Source organism: Pavona decussata, unplaced genomic scaffold (genome assembly GCF_977016875.1).
Source record: "Pavona decussata unplaced genomic scaffold, jaPavDecu1.1 SCAFFOLD_89, whole genome shotgun sequence".
NCBI classification, from domain to species: Eukaryota; Metazoa; Cnidaria; class Anthozoa; order Scleractinia; family Agariciidae; genus Pavona; species Pavona decussata.
In genome coordinates, this window is record NW_028145506.1 from 659,520 (window position 1) to 675,551 (window position 16,032).

General features: G+C 38.4%; 1 protein-coding gene across 2 annotated transcripts; it reads left to right on the forward strand.

The window, feature by feature from the left end:
• The first annotated feature begins 2,400 nt into the window (after nt 1-2,400).
• On the forward strand, nt 2,401-15,521 carry LOC146474429 (cGMP-dependent protein kinase-like). 2 transcript variants are annotated; one of them, XM_085117013.1, is made up of 14 exons: nt 2,401-2,476; nt 3,400-3,805; nt 4,279-4,368; nt 5,047-5,122; nt 5,466-5,529; nt 6,685-6,769; nt 8,487-8,563; nt 9,347-9,383; nt 10,243-10,306; nt 10,842-10,952; nt 11,098-11,121; nt 12,132-12,246; nt 13,596-13,688; nt 14,520-15,521. In XM_085117013.1, exons 2-14 carry the CDS (start codon nt 3,423-3,425, stop codon nt 14,648-14,650), a joined length of 1,350 nt encoding a protein of 449 aa, XP_084973139.1. In that variant the 5' UTR covers nt 2,401-2,476; nt 3,400-3,422; the 3' UTR covers nt 14,651-15,521. The 2 variants fall into 2 exon arrangements, with proteins under 2 accessions (XP_084973139.1, XP_084973141.1); XM_085117015.1 differs by lacking the exon at nt 2,401-2,476 and adding an exon at nt 2,534-2,653.
• The last annotated feature ends 511 nt before the right edge of the window (nt 15,522-16,032 follow it).

Sequence of the window (16,032 nt, forward strand, 5' to 3'; positions counted from 1 at the left end):
ACCCTGAAGAAGAAAGGCCGTACCTTTCGAAATATTGGAAAATATACTTCCCTGACCGTGAAATCAGCCTTGCTCTTTTTTTAGATTATTTTCAAGTGTATCCGAAAACCTTTTGATGTGGATAGCACTTGATATCTTTACGTTATTTTATTCCTCTTGTGCGTACACAACTTCATGAGAAAATTTACTTTGTGGCTTGAAATGCGATTTCCATAATATTTACGAAGGGACTGATTGAAGTGAATTGCAGATTTTAAAATTAATGTTTCTGATTTGCATGGTTATCAGCAAACACGGCATGTTCAGGCTCTTCTTACAAGTCTGCTTCTTGTCGATCCACGCTTCCCGGAGATAACTTCCTTTGAATAACGATGTTCCTTGAACCGCTGGCACTTGAAACTACGGAAAACGAAACGGTTGTCTCTCCTTGCATTCTTCTTATCGGCTGCACTCTCCTTTTCTTGACTGTTGGCACCTCAGAAGAACACTTCTCTGCTTTCTTGACCTTCTTCTTGATTTTTCTTCGCGATAGCCTTACAGCGGTTGATATTTCAGGAAGTGTCAGCGATTTGTAAAAATTTCCGTCATTTGAGCAGACTTTTTCAGAACAGTTCGCCTTGTTTATCGGCGGTAGCTTTGGAGATTGTTCACTGAATTTGCGAATTTCTTCTTCGAAATCCAGCGGCGTTATTAACGGCATACTTGTTATGATCATGAGCAAATTTTTTAAACCTGATTTATGAGTTAAGTTCTTTAAATCCCCTTTTACATTTTGAAGTCAAATTCAACTTGTTAACAATTAATTTTTTCGCTGCTGTTTCGCGTGGCACAAACACATGAATTTGCGGTCATATTAAATTAGGGAAAGCTGATCGTTGATTTGCTGTACAGCAAAAAAAAAAAGGATTAACAGCTTTAATTCAGAAATGTTAAATTTTTTCGCAGCTATAACTGAGAGTTCATTAATGGTGTTGCTTTGATTAAACACCTGACAAAAGAAAAAAATGGAAAATTTGTTGGATTTCCCGTCGAGTTGTTCAATAACTAAAATTTTACACACAAACAAAAAGCATTTTTGTATTTAGTTGGTCTATTACGGCTTCGCTCTCTTAAACCATCAATCATGTCTTATTTCGAAATACATCATTTAATTGATATGAGCTTTAGGCTTATTTGCTTCTGAATGCGGTCGTCATAGTAACCGCTTTTCACAGTAATTTGGTCTTTTCAGATTGTAAGTAGGTACATTAGGATCATCCGGGTTAGTCTAGTTTTAAAAACGAAACGAAGTCAACGTCGCCTCAAACCGTTGACTGACCGAAATGTCAGTAGACACCACCTTAAACAGTCCGTCTCTGGACTGCGCTCACCCGGATTGCTGCGTCTCCCTCGAGTCCGGTCTTTGTTCCTCCCCGTCGACTGAGAGCTGCGTGGGCTCATTTCCCGAACAGCGGCTGATAATCGAGCCTATCGGATGATCATAATATACAGTTCTTGCTACAAGACTCCTGGATTCAAACTATTTACAGTTCTAAGATTGTATTGCAAATACTGATGCTAATATACAGAACCTCGTAGCACGTTTTTCTTAAGAAATTAATCAAATTTGAACGTCCAAGTATACCTTGAATTCTCGAATAAGCGCCTCCCCTCACTAGTAAGCGCCTCCACTTGTGTTAGCGCCCCTCCCGTCCCTCTCTGTTTCTGTTTGAGTGACTGACTAATGTACAAATGATGGTTCACAAAATTATATGCATTTCCCACTGAGCGTTAGCCCAAGTAAGGAAACGGGAGACTTTACTCATGTCTAGCTTCGTAACTCTGTGGTCTCACATTTCCTGTCAAGGGTGTTTTAACAAACTATTATCTCTCTCCTTTCTAGGGCTAACGTTTAAAGTGGGAATAGGTTTACAATACTTGGCACTATAACATGATACGCTGCGGCACACAGAGTTAATTCTTTACCATCATTACCGACAACTAAATTCGAGTGTAAATGTACCTGTCGTGTTCATCACTCGTACCCTGAATTATCCGTAATTCAGGATTAAAAGTGAACTGGACTTGACTGTAACATCATAACACTGACCTGAACCAGTTGCAATCCAGTTTTTTTATTTTATTCCAAGTCGCATCTTACAATTTCCAGGTCCAATAATTTGCATTACGCGAAGTGCGCAGCTATTCGGGGATCGGGTGGCTATATGAATAGCTTTGCATAAAAATGCCCCAATTTTATACGAAAATGTTTATGGCAATGCAAACATAAATAACAATCTTGGCAACAACTCACCAAGAAGAGTGAGAAGATCCGGGGTACGAGATTAGGCAAAACTGAAGAGCAAATACGCCCCCACCCCTCCCGCCACCCTTGACCGTGGGTTTCCTTGGACCACAATGCAACACGATCGTGAAAAGTAAGATGGCTGCCGATGCAGTCTTGATCAAATCATTCTTTTCAGTTCTAAAAAACCGGGTAAGAATAACTTTCGTGCTATTATCGTATACTTAAATATCAAAGATAGGCAGGATTAATTGCTCTGCTGAGTAACGAGGCGTAGTATTGTCCTTGTGGATTGCGCTCCGTTGCTACAACGTTGCTAGCATGCTAAGATCGATCTGGCCGGCAAGATTTCTTCGCTTGTTACGAGAAGTAAGTTTAAATAAGCTTATAATTGATTTAATTATTGGATTTACACGATAAGTACCTAGGTTAAAAGAAGCTAGTGCATGTAAAAACCATGACAACAGTCACTGCAATCAGTTTTGAAAGAATAAGAATAGAATAGAATAGACTGTTTATTTAAAAATACATCGCAGTCATTTTATTTTGCAGCTTACGTTCATGTACAATGTAAGCTTATTGTCTTTCTAAGGTGCCTTCACATGACAAACAAAAGTTGACAACATCAAGTTGGTAAACTCAAGTTGTCATTTGTGAACTTCACAAAAGCAGTTGGCAGACAGGTTGGCGAAGTGTTGGCTACGAAAAGAACTTGTCTCTATTGTCGCCAACTTTTTTGCCAAATTTTCTCTACAACCTTTTTTCCAGGGTCCTCTCTAGCTCTCTTTCTTTTTTCTTCTGTGTTGGCAAATTCATATTTGAACTGTGAATGATTTTCAAACTCTATCAAACGTATTAATGTGAGTTCTTCCAATTATTTTACATCATTTGTGACAAGCTGTACAAGATGGCAGCTGAAGACGAGAAAACAGTTGCATTCAAGTTCATCTATGAAATTCAAAACCTTTTCAGCACCATTTCTCTGTTTTTTTGCTGATGAAGAATACAATTTAGTATCAGGCAGGAAGCTGCAGTTGTTTTTGCATGCCACTGCAACACGACACTTGTATGAGACATCATGTTAATTTTTGTTACTTTATTGTGTCTGGTATTAGGTTAGTTTGCTCCTGAATTAGTAATGGGGAACAAACAAAGTTCCAGAAGAAGAGAAAGCCAGATTGTACGTCCCAACTTGGCATCATCTGTTAATCCCTCACTTCCACCAGACGCTGTCAACACACTTGCGAACTGTTTGAATCGGCTACCCATCATCCTTGACAAGAGAGTTCGAGATGAAGTGATACGCCGTGTGGAACTGATCGAGACAGAGGACAGCCCAGAAGTTCTCCTCAGTAAAGGCGATGATCCATCTGGAATTTATGTGCTTGTGTCTGGAAATGTACATGTTGTGAGTGAAAGCCAGAAGTTTATCTTGAGACAAATCAAAGCAGGGGATTGTTTTGGTGAAGTTTCGGTGCTGTTTAATACGAAGTGCACTGCTGATGTAAAAACTGAAAACAGGTACAGTCTGGCTAACTGTGCCAATCTCTGTGGTTTAACAACAGGGCTGTCAGAAGCCTGACGCAACAGGCCATTTTGGTTGGCAACTGCAGTGAAGATCACTTGTCAAATACTCAGAATGTGAAATTGTCTAAAATACAGTTGTACAATGTTCAGGTTGGGCAACTTTCTGTAATTTATGGCTGGCCGCCTTGTTTGTGCAGCTGATTTCTCCACTTCTTAACAACAGCCCTACTTTAGACATGTGGCTAGTGTTATGATAAATAATATTTTCCTATTAACTAAAGATAAATAAGTGAATGTAATTGAAATTGAAGCTCGTGTGCGAAAATTAACTGGTAAAGCAAAAGAAACACCGATTTCCACCATCAAAAATAAAGGTTTATTTGTATCCTTTACTCAGGTGTGGCCAGTGTGGGAAAATGGGCTGATTAGTTTGTGACTAAACACTAATTATTGTATTTGTTCACAAGGTGTGTGTTATTACTTCTGAGGACTTCTGATGCTCGTCAGTTGTTTACACTTCCTAGTGAAGTAACTCTACTACAATGGTTTCAACAGAGGTTGGTAAAAATTGCTCTTAATCCATTCACTTTTACCCTGAGATGGTCCATTTCACACCACCATCATCCCTTACTGATTAAAATTAACCAAGGTTTTCAATTTCATCTCGCTCATTGAAAAATAATTGTAAATTAAAGCTTATTTCAAGCTTACTGGAAGATTGGAAAGAATCTATAATTAGTAATTAGTAATTAAACTCGAATCAAGGTTCACGTTAACCCAGGATTACCTTAATCAGGCTTTGAACAGCTGTTCACCCATTGCTACTGATAATAAGCTATAACTAAGGATGACATCTTTTGAGAGATCCATACTGCAGTGAGAAATGAAAGAGTGTGACTTCTACACGTAGTTAAATATTTCTTAATGCTTACTTTTATGAGATCACTGTTTAATGGGTACATAGCTCTCAGAAACTTTAAAAAGCACGTGTCTAAGTATTTATTGAACTTGGGTTATCTTCTTTGGAAGCTATGCCTGTTCCAGGCTCTTTGTGTACTGCGGGAAACTGAATGTGAAGGAGAATGCTCCATTGCATCCACCACGGTACACTGGGAGCCTGAAACAGGTTAATTGGAAGCTTGACATAAAACTGTAAATCATTTGATTCTAACTTAAACTGGATAGTTGATCTGACTCACAAAACTGCTACCTTGTATGTATTGTCTTTATTTTAGGAGATACTTTGACACCAGTAAACTGTTTGAAAACCACCAACTGTCAAGAGAGATTGCCAGGGATGTGTTACAGAAGGTTAGCTAAATTGTTTCAGACTTGAATTAGCAAACATACTACTCCTGCCATGACATGAACATTTTAATAAACAGTGTGAGTGCCATATTAGTGACAGATTGGACAGTACTTATCATTACCCGGCATATATAAATATAAAGGGATTAATTGCTTCACAGTTGCCTCAGTATAATGTAATTGGACACCACTCAGTTTTGTTATCATTAATAATTTTTTTTATAAATAAGGAGACAATTTTCTAAGGACAAAAATTATGATTGTTACATATTAATTATGTCCATCATGTAATCACACTACCAAATTATCCTGTGTGCAGTATAATACCTTTTCTGTTCCTCTCCAGTCACCCTTGTTGCAGAACTGGAGAAAAGACGCTTTGGATGCTGTCGTCAACACTGTTAAACCTGGTATTTTATTGGAAATTATTTATGAAGTCTTAATTGTAGTCAGAGTTCACATTTTCAATTCACTATCTTACATGTACTTGTTGTAAGTATCAACACTCCTAAACATCTGCCAGACAGGTGCTAAGTGTAACTCTAGGCTTGTATTTTTAAGGTACATGTACAGTCAACTCCCAATAACTCAAACCTTCAAGGGAAATTGAAAAAGGTTCTAGTTATCGAGAATTTGAATTATTGGGAGAAGAGAGCAAATGACCGGAAATAAGGAAAAACGGTGTTTAATTCAAGTATTTCTATTCATACAAAGTCACATTTGAATAAAATTTAATTAGAGAGAAGTCAAGTGAAAATGGCACAATATTTCCAAATTATAAATCCCAACGTAGCATAATGTGAAACAGAACAAGACAAAGCAGCAGGAGACACCTACGTAGGTACTGGGAACTTGAACTGGACTCACACGTTTTGTTAATGCAAAAAAAAAAAAAAAAAGACAAAGAATACAAAGGCTGCTTTAAAATAAATTCAATGTTTTGGACGCAGTACTGTCTGTTTGACCTGTTATGGTTTGACAAACATGGTTTGAGTTATCGAGGGTAAAATTATATAGAAAATGACCTCAAGGGAAAGGGAAATTACCTCGAGTTAGCGGGAGGTTCGAGTTATCGAGGGTTCAATTTACTGTGGGTAAAATTACACTAAAATTGTATGATGGAAACCTGGGGAAATTGATTTTGGTTCAAGTTACCGCGAGGTTCAAGTTAGTGAGCGTTTGAGTTATTGGGAGTCAACTGTAATTTTATTGTAAAACACTGTGGGCTTGATGAATTAGCACTACAGAAAATATTATTATTACTATTATTATCATATTAATAATTAACTTAAAAGTAGATAAGTTTATTAAAATGTGCATAGTCCAGCTTTAAACATGCCAGAGGGCCAAAACTCCATAGTCCTAGTGATAATTAATAACTCTGATGCTTTGGCACTGCTTCGAAAGCTTTTATCCCTTGGCTGAAGTTTCGGTTAAAACACAACTGTAACAGCTGCGTTGTAGATTATATTACCCAGCTCAGATTAATTCAGCTACATTTTTACCAGTAAACCTGCATCACTTCCCCCCTGTATTGATTGTGCAGTTTTATATTTTATTTCAAGGTATCATTGTTCTGTATCCTGCCAACAGCATCATTTTCAAGCAAGGTTGGAAAGGGCAAGAAATGTTTATCTTAGTTCATGGGCAGTAAGTTTTTATGAGTGTTTATGCTGTGCTTTAAGGTGATTCCACCGAATTGCATTGCGCATCCTTGCTGCGCATAATTTTTTGCGTCATTTAGCGCGCGCATGAGCGCGCGCACACACATCATTACAGGATTTCCTTGAGGTTAAGCTCGGCAGGAAAATAAATGGTCCTTTTCTTCTAAATGAGCATGGTGACCCCCATTTTTTAATGCATCTATTTAAATGTCATACTGTTGACCACTATATATTGCAATTTAAAGAAAAGTTTAATACTCTACTTTGAGATATTGTTATTCGAATGCTTTTAAAAGCACGTATTTAGGTAGTGCTACTTACGTGCACATGCAGCAAAATCTTTAATTTCTTTCATAATCTTTATTCCAGTTCAATTTAAAAAGTTTGTTGTGTAAGATTAAAGTAAATTTTGTTGAATGGCTTCGATATTTTAATGCAAGAAATCAATTTTTCTAGAAATTATAGTTCCCTTTTCTGATTACTAGCCTTCCTAATATAACCTCGTGGGTCATCCATTTACTATAATAGCCATCCAGGTTGCACAAAAACGAGCACGGTGACCCCCATTTTTTATTGCATTTTTGCAATGCTCATGACGTAGTCATGAACTGGACCAAGTCTTAGACAATTTTAAATACTCCTTTTTTTTCGGTGGAATCACCTTAAAGTCGTTTTTAGTTTACTTTTGATTTCAAACAAAGGACAATAAGATCTCTCTGTGAATAGTTTGTTTATCAAAGCCAAGAATCAAAGTAACTCAACATCATCTTGTTCAGGAAAAACCTCATTTGCATTAATGTTACTTTCAACACACAATTTACATTATGTGACATCGCATAGGTAAAATTAATACACACAGTTATTGTGTGTTGAAAGTAAATGCAAATGAGGTTTTTTCCTGATCAAGTTTGTGACAATAAGACCACCAATGTTTATATCATTCAGATGTGCATGTAAGTGGTTTTATCTACCATGATGTTCTTGCCAACTTTTCCTGACTCAAAGGCGTGAGATTTTTATCTTGGGAGTGCCAAGATTTTGAAAGATGACACAACTATATCCAAAGATTTTCATAGACCTTCCCAATAATTCTGAAGTTCTCAAGAAAATGATTATGCACCATATGGACCTTCATTACATGTATGCAATTCCTATTCCGGAATAGGGTCAATCAAATGCAATCTTATTGTCCCTCACCTTACTCAATGTTATTCATTTCTATAAAAGTCAGAGTAGAGAGTTTGGTAGACTTAGTTAGTTTTGCAATCCTGTTGTAACTCTTTGTCCCAGCATGTTGTTAGCTTGAGTAGAATCAAGGATGGTGTCTACTTTTGATACTGTGCATATGTTCTGCGCATCTCGAGATACTCGGGTTTCCTATGGGTGGTACCTACTAATACAGGGTTATTTTTGCACGGTTTAAAACTATGCAGAGAAAGCAGAACTAAGCAAGTGCTGTTGGTATCCAAAAAGAAAAGTGGGGTAACCATGCATTTTTCAGAGATAATAAAGCTTCAAGTTGGAAAAAAATGCCATACATTCCTTTATATTTCACAGCTTTTTAGAATTATCGTTGCGTAATTGTAATTTTGGATTCCAATAGCCCTTGCTAAGATCTGCTTTTATTGCATAGTCATAAACCACGTAAAAATACTTCTGTATTAGTAGGCACCATTCTTAAGATGCTGATCACTTTTGTGCAGAGTCACATTTTCTACAGGAGACCAGGAACTGGCTACATTTGATGCTGGAGAAAGAGGCTTCACTTTTGGTGAAGAAGGTGAAATTTGTATGTGTGTTTACAATGTAATCATGTAGTTTGGGAATCCCCATTTATTGTCTTGGGGTGGGGGGGGGGGGGGGGAGGAGGACAGATTACCCGTCTACAGGTTGATTTAGGTTGTTGGTCTTGCATGTGACATGTTGATGACAAGCTTACAAGTAATTATGAATTGTTTGATGTAAATCAAACTTAGAACTTCTCACCATGCATGACACCTGGAAAAAACACATAGGATTTTAAATTTTTGAATTTTAAAATCCTACAACAATGGCAGATGCAGTGTAGGCAATGTTGATAGATGACAGGTGTGATTTTTTGGGTGAAGCAAGCAGTATAATACAGAAGTTACACTTGACAGTCTATTTAAGCAAAAGCTGTACCATCTAAATCGGCCTGATGGTTTTTCTTTTCCAGTCTGTTGGTTGATTGCTGACTGAGGTGTTTAAAGTTGTTTTGGCCATCTATTGGCCAATCGCTGGCTGTATGCCAGCCAACTGTTGGTTGTTTGTCGACCAACTATTGGCCATTTATCAGTCGTTTTTAGGCTAACTGTTGTCGTCTGTTACTTGGGTGACAGATTACTGACAGTTTACCAACAGGTTTATGGGAGAGCTACATGTAGCTGTTCTTCAATTTTACCCATGTTGCTGACATACAGCAAAAACTGCTGTGGTTTTTGTTTTTGGGCTTTATTGTATGCCCAGATGTATTGGTACACCTTAAGGTATTCAAGAATGTGCTTGTTAAATGTTACTGAACATGTGATATTTCAATGTGCAGGGTTTTTTACTGGAACTGTGAGACGATCCACTGTGAGGTAGGATGATTAATATGAAAAATATAAGTAAGCGTTTGTCCCAATAGCTGCTACTGTGGTCACTCTGGGGCAATGTGGTGCTTGACTTGTGTGAATTAAACAAATTGACTTGACCATTTACATGTTAAGCATATTGGAATGGCTCAAGACATTTTAGCAGACAAGCCAGAGAAACTAGGATAGATCATGTGTCAGTGTGCATTCATCAAGATATGAAACATGCAGGAAGTTTGGAGAGCACGAAAGATTCGTAGGAGCTTGCCTGGAGCAACTCCAGCTTCTTGAGTGCTCTCCAAACTTCCTGAGTGCTTCATATCTCAATGAACGCACAGCTGACACATGAACCAATTGTTTTATAGCATTTTCAATGTGGTAGTTTAGATGTTGTATAAAGAGAAATTTGTTTGCTGATGTTGTCAGTGGCACAATGGGAATATGAAGCACACGCTCGCAATTGAATTTGATTACATGAATTTACTAGTTATGTTATAAAAATAGTTTTAGGCAAGAATCCTCCAGAAAGTGAGATTGACGTTGCTGCCCTTTAAAGGAACTCTAAATGTGTCCTTGAAATACTTCATTTTACCACTAAGGGAGTGACAGTCATGTTCTCCAATCAACATTTTACCAAAATGAGAAGGCAATTATCCTGGTCACATGGGCACTTGGCAGTGACATACATACATGCTGTACTTTATTACTGCTATCCTTTACAATTGTATGTTCGTTAGTCGGTTGGCCCAATCAACATTTTGCAAAATTGTTTGAGGATGTGCTCGGCAAGGCAACCATCTTCCCTTCATAAGCACATGATAACATACCTCACATGGGTTACCCCACTGTCGTTTATGTTCTTTAGGTCAGTTGGACCATGCCAGGTCATGACACTTCGAGAGGAAAACTTCCATGATGCTGTTAGTCAGGTTGGTTGATTCCAGTAATAGCACCGGCTGCAGGTGTTGATTTTTAAAATTAGCTAAAGGCAACTGAAAAGTGTCAGAGATGTAAAATCAATAAATTATGAAAGTACTGATCAATAAATTATGAAAGTAAGATATGGGCATCTACTTCTCTGGGGAAGTTGACGTTTGTTAGGGTTCTACTAATGTAATGTCACTTTTTGATTTAAGTACGAGTCTTCATTTTATTAAAAAGAATATGAAACAGGGCTCTGCTGCTTCGACTTGATACTGTTATACATTTTTGTGCAGCAATGATCATGAGTATCTTGATTCACCACAGCTGCTGGGATAAACTATTCTCAACAGCATTGATCATTGCTAGAATGTGATTTCAGACTAACCTGTAGTCACTGAACATTATCCATGAGGGAATTGGAATGAACTAGTAATGGGATAAAACTTGTGCATTGGCTTAAAAGTAATAGTAACATGTATTGAATGATTTCTTAGTACAGTATGTTACATCTTTTACTGTTCTTGTTATGTTCTGACATAGTTCACAACTGAAGGAATGTTACTTCAAGAGCTGAGTGTGAAGTGGAAAGAGCAAGTAGATCAAAGGGATGGTGAGCTGTACACAGAGTATGGAGGTGCCTTGGATCTTGAGGTTTGAGTCAAAAGAGTCATTCATACAATGTAGTAGTACGGTCTAGTACCTTGTTCAAAATCTCTTGTGTCTCAGCAACTGTCTTGAGTCTTATTGCAAACTGCTATTCTAATTTTGCTTTCTGTTGCTGAATTTTTTTTTCCAGATTTTGAGGATGATTTTGAAACAGGTAATAAGATAAAAATAAAAATACTACTAATAATACTAAAAATAATGATGATGCAACACTCTCAAAACGAATGTCACTGTAAGGTGGATGGTAGAAAGGGTTAATTTTAAGCCCCCCCCCCCCCCCCCCCCTGTCAAGGCCCCTTTGGGCACTGTTACAATTGAAGGCTCAAATAGCGCATGCTTAATCACATACATGTACCGTAAATGCTGGAATTAGCGCCCGGGGCGCTTATTTAATTTTGTAAGGCGAGAGGGGGGCGCTAATTCAAAGGGGGCCCTTATTTCATTTATTAATTTTTAGCATCAAAATAACACTATCTTTATTTCTATTTAAAGCCAAACTGTAACATAAAAATTCAAAAACCTTATAGAAAACTACTTTCTGCGAACTCGAAACGTTCTTTAGACTTTTTCATCAAAAAAGGGAGGGGGGCGCTTATTACAACTTTTGAGCCTTAGGAGGGGCGCTAATTCGAAGCGGGCCGCTTATTTGAAGCTGGGCGCTAATTCGAGCATTTACGGTATTCACGTGCATTCAATTCAATTTATTCACACTTATTTCAACGAAATACAAAATATTTTATAGTAAGAAAAAATTAAACTTGCAGAGCATTTTATTTAATGATTTTACCTTTTACGGAAGAAGTGCGTAGTGGTCAAAGGAGCAAGGCTTTCGTGTTGGCCACTACCTCTGTGCAGTTAAATAAAATAGGGGGAAATAGAATTTATAATACTGGTTGAAGAGCTCTGCTAGTTAAATTAGACTTATGAGATGAAAATACAACAGTAAGGAAAAAAGTGTGTACAGCAAATATATAAGTATACACGCGCAGCAATGTCATCTCCAGGGCAGCTAATTTGTTAGCAGTACATAGATTGCCTTGAGGATGAGGTTGCGCCACTCACAGTATCTGCAGGCGAGGGAGGGGTCAGATATCAGCCCTGCAGCTGAATGACAATTCTGATTTGACAAACTTTTCTTCATCATCGCAATGTTTCTTATCGCAGACACAGGAGTTCAGAGATTGTCCACCAGGATTTCTGTACATTCTTGCACTGTCCACTGTTATCAAAGAAGTGCAAGAGGACGCGGCTGTGTTGTCCAAAAGGCAATACCAGGAGGGTGAGTATGACACTTTTTTTTTTCTTCTTTTAATGCAAATCTTTATTGGCAATAACAAGATTAAGCTACAATTTGTAGTTTTACATTTAAATAATAAAGTTACAAATAACTCTAGGAGTGCTGACACATATAAAGGTTCATTTGCATTATTCTAAACCACATGCACACAGTTACACAACACTGGACACATGCACAAAAACGTACTCACAAACACAAGTTGTAACAGGCATGCTAAATATAGACTAAGTAAATAATTGAATTGAATTGATTGAATTATGAAAGGCCTTCAATGCGAAGTTTGAAGGCAATACGTTGCTTAAATTCATCAAAGTTGATTTGTTTTTTGTTCAGTTTTTGACAGTATAGATAATATTTTGCAAATAACAAGTAATAATTAATTAATTATTATTTATTAATTATATGATACTGGTTAGTGAGGGATATATTACTGGCCTGCAAGATGCTGACTCACTGAAGTTGCGAGTTGGATTTTAGTGTACAATACTGGCCATTCATTACTGGACTACCAAGAAATCAGTTTATGAGAACGTTCGAGTTTGCTTAGGTTGAGTTTTGAGGTACAAGGAAACAGTTAGTATTGATTTTGTTTTTTAGTAGGTAAGTGGTTAGTATGTTGTATTTTTTTAGTTTTACTTTTATAATCCTAGTTAGGTAGATAGACGGATAGTTGATAATGATAATTATGTACCTGATGGAATTACCGTGTCTAAGTAATGTTACCGGGTATCGTATCGTATTTAGACACAGTTTGAAATGGTAAGCTTTCTCATAGGGCTAAGGCCCATTGCTTGCCATCATTTTGGAACCTTGCTCAAACTCGAAATAATGGATTCCTCGAGGTCCAATGCTGGACTAAAATCCTTGAGATAGCGCTGACATGGAAATTCGCCTTCTCAAATAAAATGATATTTATGCCGTTTCAGACGGGCTTACCCACCCCCCCCCCCCCCGCTCCCTCATTTTCCTCAGTCACATGAGTGGCGATTCTCCAAGTAGCCAGTATTAATTGGGGGAGATTCGAACACACGTCACCTAAGCGAGCCATAAAGTTGTAAAAAAACATAAGAACCAACTGTGTTTGGAAAAATAATTCCCTCGATCGTATAGCGAAGACTTGAGATGGAGGGCAATATGGATTCTGAGCTTTTATTGAAATTTGTTGGGTATTTCCCAGACTATCTTTCGGCATTGTCGCGTACGCTTTTACACTTTCTTTGGACAACCTTTAACGAAACAGCTGTATATATAATTTTTGGCAGGGTAATTCTGAAAACACCACATGGTGTCTGCTTTTAGTCCCTGTTTAATGACTTTGTCTTGGTTTTCAGGTGTTAGCCTGTTTGTGGTGCTGCAGGGAAGCGCTGAGGTTATGGAAGAGGACAACCCTACATCTCATACCGTGCAACTTAAACAAGTATTCTGTAAGTAGTTCAGGCTTCTGTTAAGAGCTTGGTTGTGTATAGAGCAGTTTTCAATCGAGTGTCGTAAAACCAAAATCAAAGCAATTACTCTGGCCAATCACAACAGATGCAAACAGCGCAATGAACCAATCAGAATTCAAAGCAAATACATGTAACCGGCGCCAAGTGCGGGAAAACGCGTGCGAGCGAGGCAGGATTGGTTTGGTTTTTACATCTTTTTGGTTAAGAAAGTGGCGCGGGTTTTATCAACCAATCACAGAGCGTAGTAATGCAAAACCAAAGCAAAAATGCAATGACTTTCGACACTCAATTCAAAACTGCTCTAATAAGCTAACACAACTGTTTTAAATGCTGGGAAACTCGTATTTGATATCAGTTGTGTTAACGGCCAACAACAACAACACGTTATTTAAACAGGGTAAACCAGAATTACACAGAGTAATTTTCATCCAGGCCCTGCTAAAAAAAAAGAAAACAATTAACAATAAGATGACGTGAATAAGCTGATTGCCTAGGATGTGAGCACACAACGTTGTAAAACTGTTTTTTGGCGTCAGTTTTGCTTCAGTTTTCAGAATGCTTTCGTGAGTTATAGCAAACCTTTCCATCTCGCAAATGAAGAGCGTCTTAATTTGGAAACGAATTAGCCAGCATCGATTCATCTGTGCGACCTATCAGCAATTTTCGTTGCGATTTTTTGACAGCAATTTCATAGCAGAACTTCTTGTTTAAGGTGACTTAACTTCAGGTGTTTGAAACATCATAACCGAAATGATCACACTCGACAGACTATTGATTCATTTTTACTCAACTGATTACGTCCTATTCTAGGGAAGAATGGAAATATGCCAGACCGCGGTTGGGTGAAAGCAACTGAACTGTGCGTGGTTGCTATGTTCCCAGAAGGCGCAGTGAGAGAAGCCGAAAACACGTTCCCGGATGTTGTGCTGCCAAGACCTTGAGCGAACAACCGTGGATCAGGCATCGAGTGAAGCATTGGCCGAACACAGCTTGTGTTTCTTCTTTTGTGTGCGTGCGCATGGTGACATCTGGCAACTAACAGGGGTGGGGTTGTGCTACAGGGGCTCTTATTCCCACTCAGGAGGGACGAAGACCCATATCAAGTTGAGGAACACTTTACCGGTGCCAAGCATTTTCAGTGTATGCTGAGACTGGGTGAAGAGACTGCAAGAGTAAAGTTAGACTTGCTTCAAGTCCACTTTTCAATGTGCGTGGGACAAACGAACGGACGAGCGACGTAGTAGCAAGAAATCGTGACTGGGCCCGATAGGACAGTGCCTACTAATAAAGAAGTATTTTTGTGTGGTTTATGACTGTGCGGGGAAAATATATCTTAGCAAGGGCTATTGAAATCCAAAACGAAAATGGGGGTAACCACGCATTTTAAGAGATAAGTAAGCAACGATTATTCTAAAAAACAGTAAAATACAAAGCAATGTATGGCGTTTTTTTTTCCAAATTGAAGCTTTATTATCTCTGAAAAATGAATGGTTACCCCAAATTATCTTTTTGGATACCAAGAGCACTTGCTAAGTTGTGCTTTCTCAGCATAGTTTCAAACTGCGCAAAAATTTTCCTGTATTAGTAGGCACCACCCATAGGAAACCCGAGTATCTCGAGATGCGCAGAACGTATGGGCAGTAACAAAAGTAGGCACCGTACTTAAAAACAGTCTAGAGGAAAATTTCATGCCCAGGAATACAGCCGAATTGAGAAGGCAAAAAGTGAGAGTGTGTGAACTGTGGGCCTACAGTTACTCTTACATAAGCCAGTTAAGGCAACGGATTATATCGCTTTATTGATTAGAAATGTTGTCTTGAGCCTGAGTGTTTACATTAGTTGGTGTTCCTAACACCACGAACGCGTTAGTGTAAATACGCTGATGATCCGGCATAGAGCAGGAAACACTGTCCACTTGTTAAATGAGACGTGTGATGTCCGTTGGTAACCACAGGAGTGTAGCCTGCGAGCAAGCTCTCTTGGGGGTGGGGGGGGGGGTGGGGAAGGAGGAGAGAGAGCTTGCAACGATGTCTCAGGAATTTGTATGCCGTCGAAGAAGAAAGGACTCGAAGGTTCATTCTTATCGGATGCACTTCGAAAGACGGGAATCCTTGCTGAAAAAATTCTACTCTTTCTGATCGAGTTTACCTAGCGTGTGCCACAAAAATCCCGTCCCCCACCCCCAAGAGAGCTTGCTCGCAGGCTACCACCAGGGCGGGATGACGGGGCTAATCATCTGAAAGTAAAAAAACAAAAGAAACCACAAATTTATTTATTTTTCCTGAAGAGGAAGTTACTTATCCTGTGAACGTTTACTGGCTAT

Bases quoted from the DNA above. Each gene is read 5' to 3' on its own strand.
- LOC146474429 (XM_085117013.1), top strand. From the start codon at position 3,423: ATGGGGAACAAACAAAGTTCCAGAAGAAGAGAAAGCCAGATTGTACGT. The intron at 10,953-11,097 runs GTTTGAGTCAAA...TTTTTTTTCCAG, and splicing joins GAGGTGCCTTGGATCTTGAG to ATTTTGAGGATGATTTTGAA. The intron at 12,247-13,595 runs GTGAGTATGACA...CTTGGTTTTCAG, and splicing joins CAAAAGGCAATACCAGGAGG to GTGTTAGCCTGTTTGTGGTG.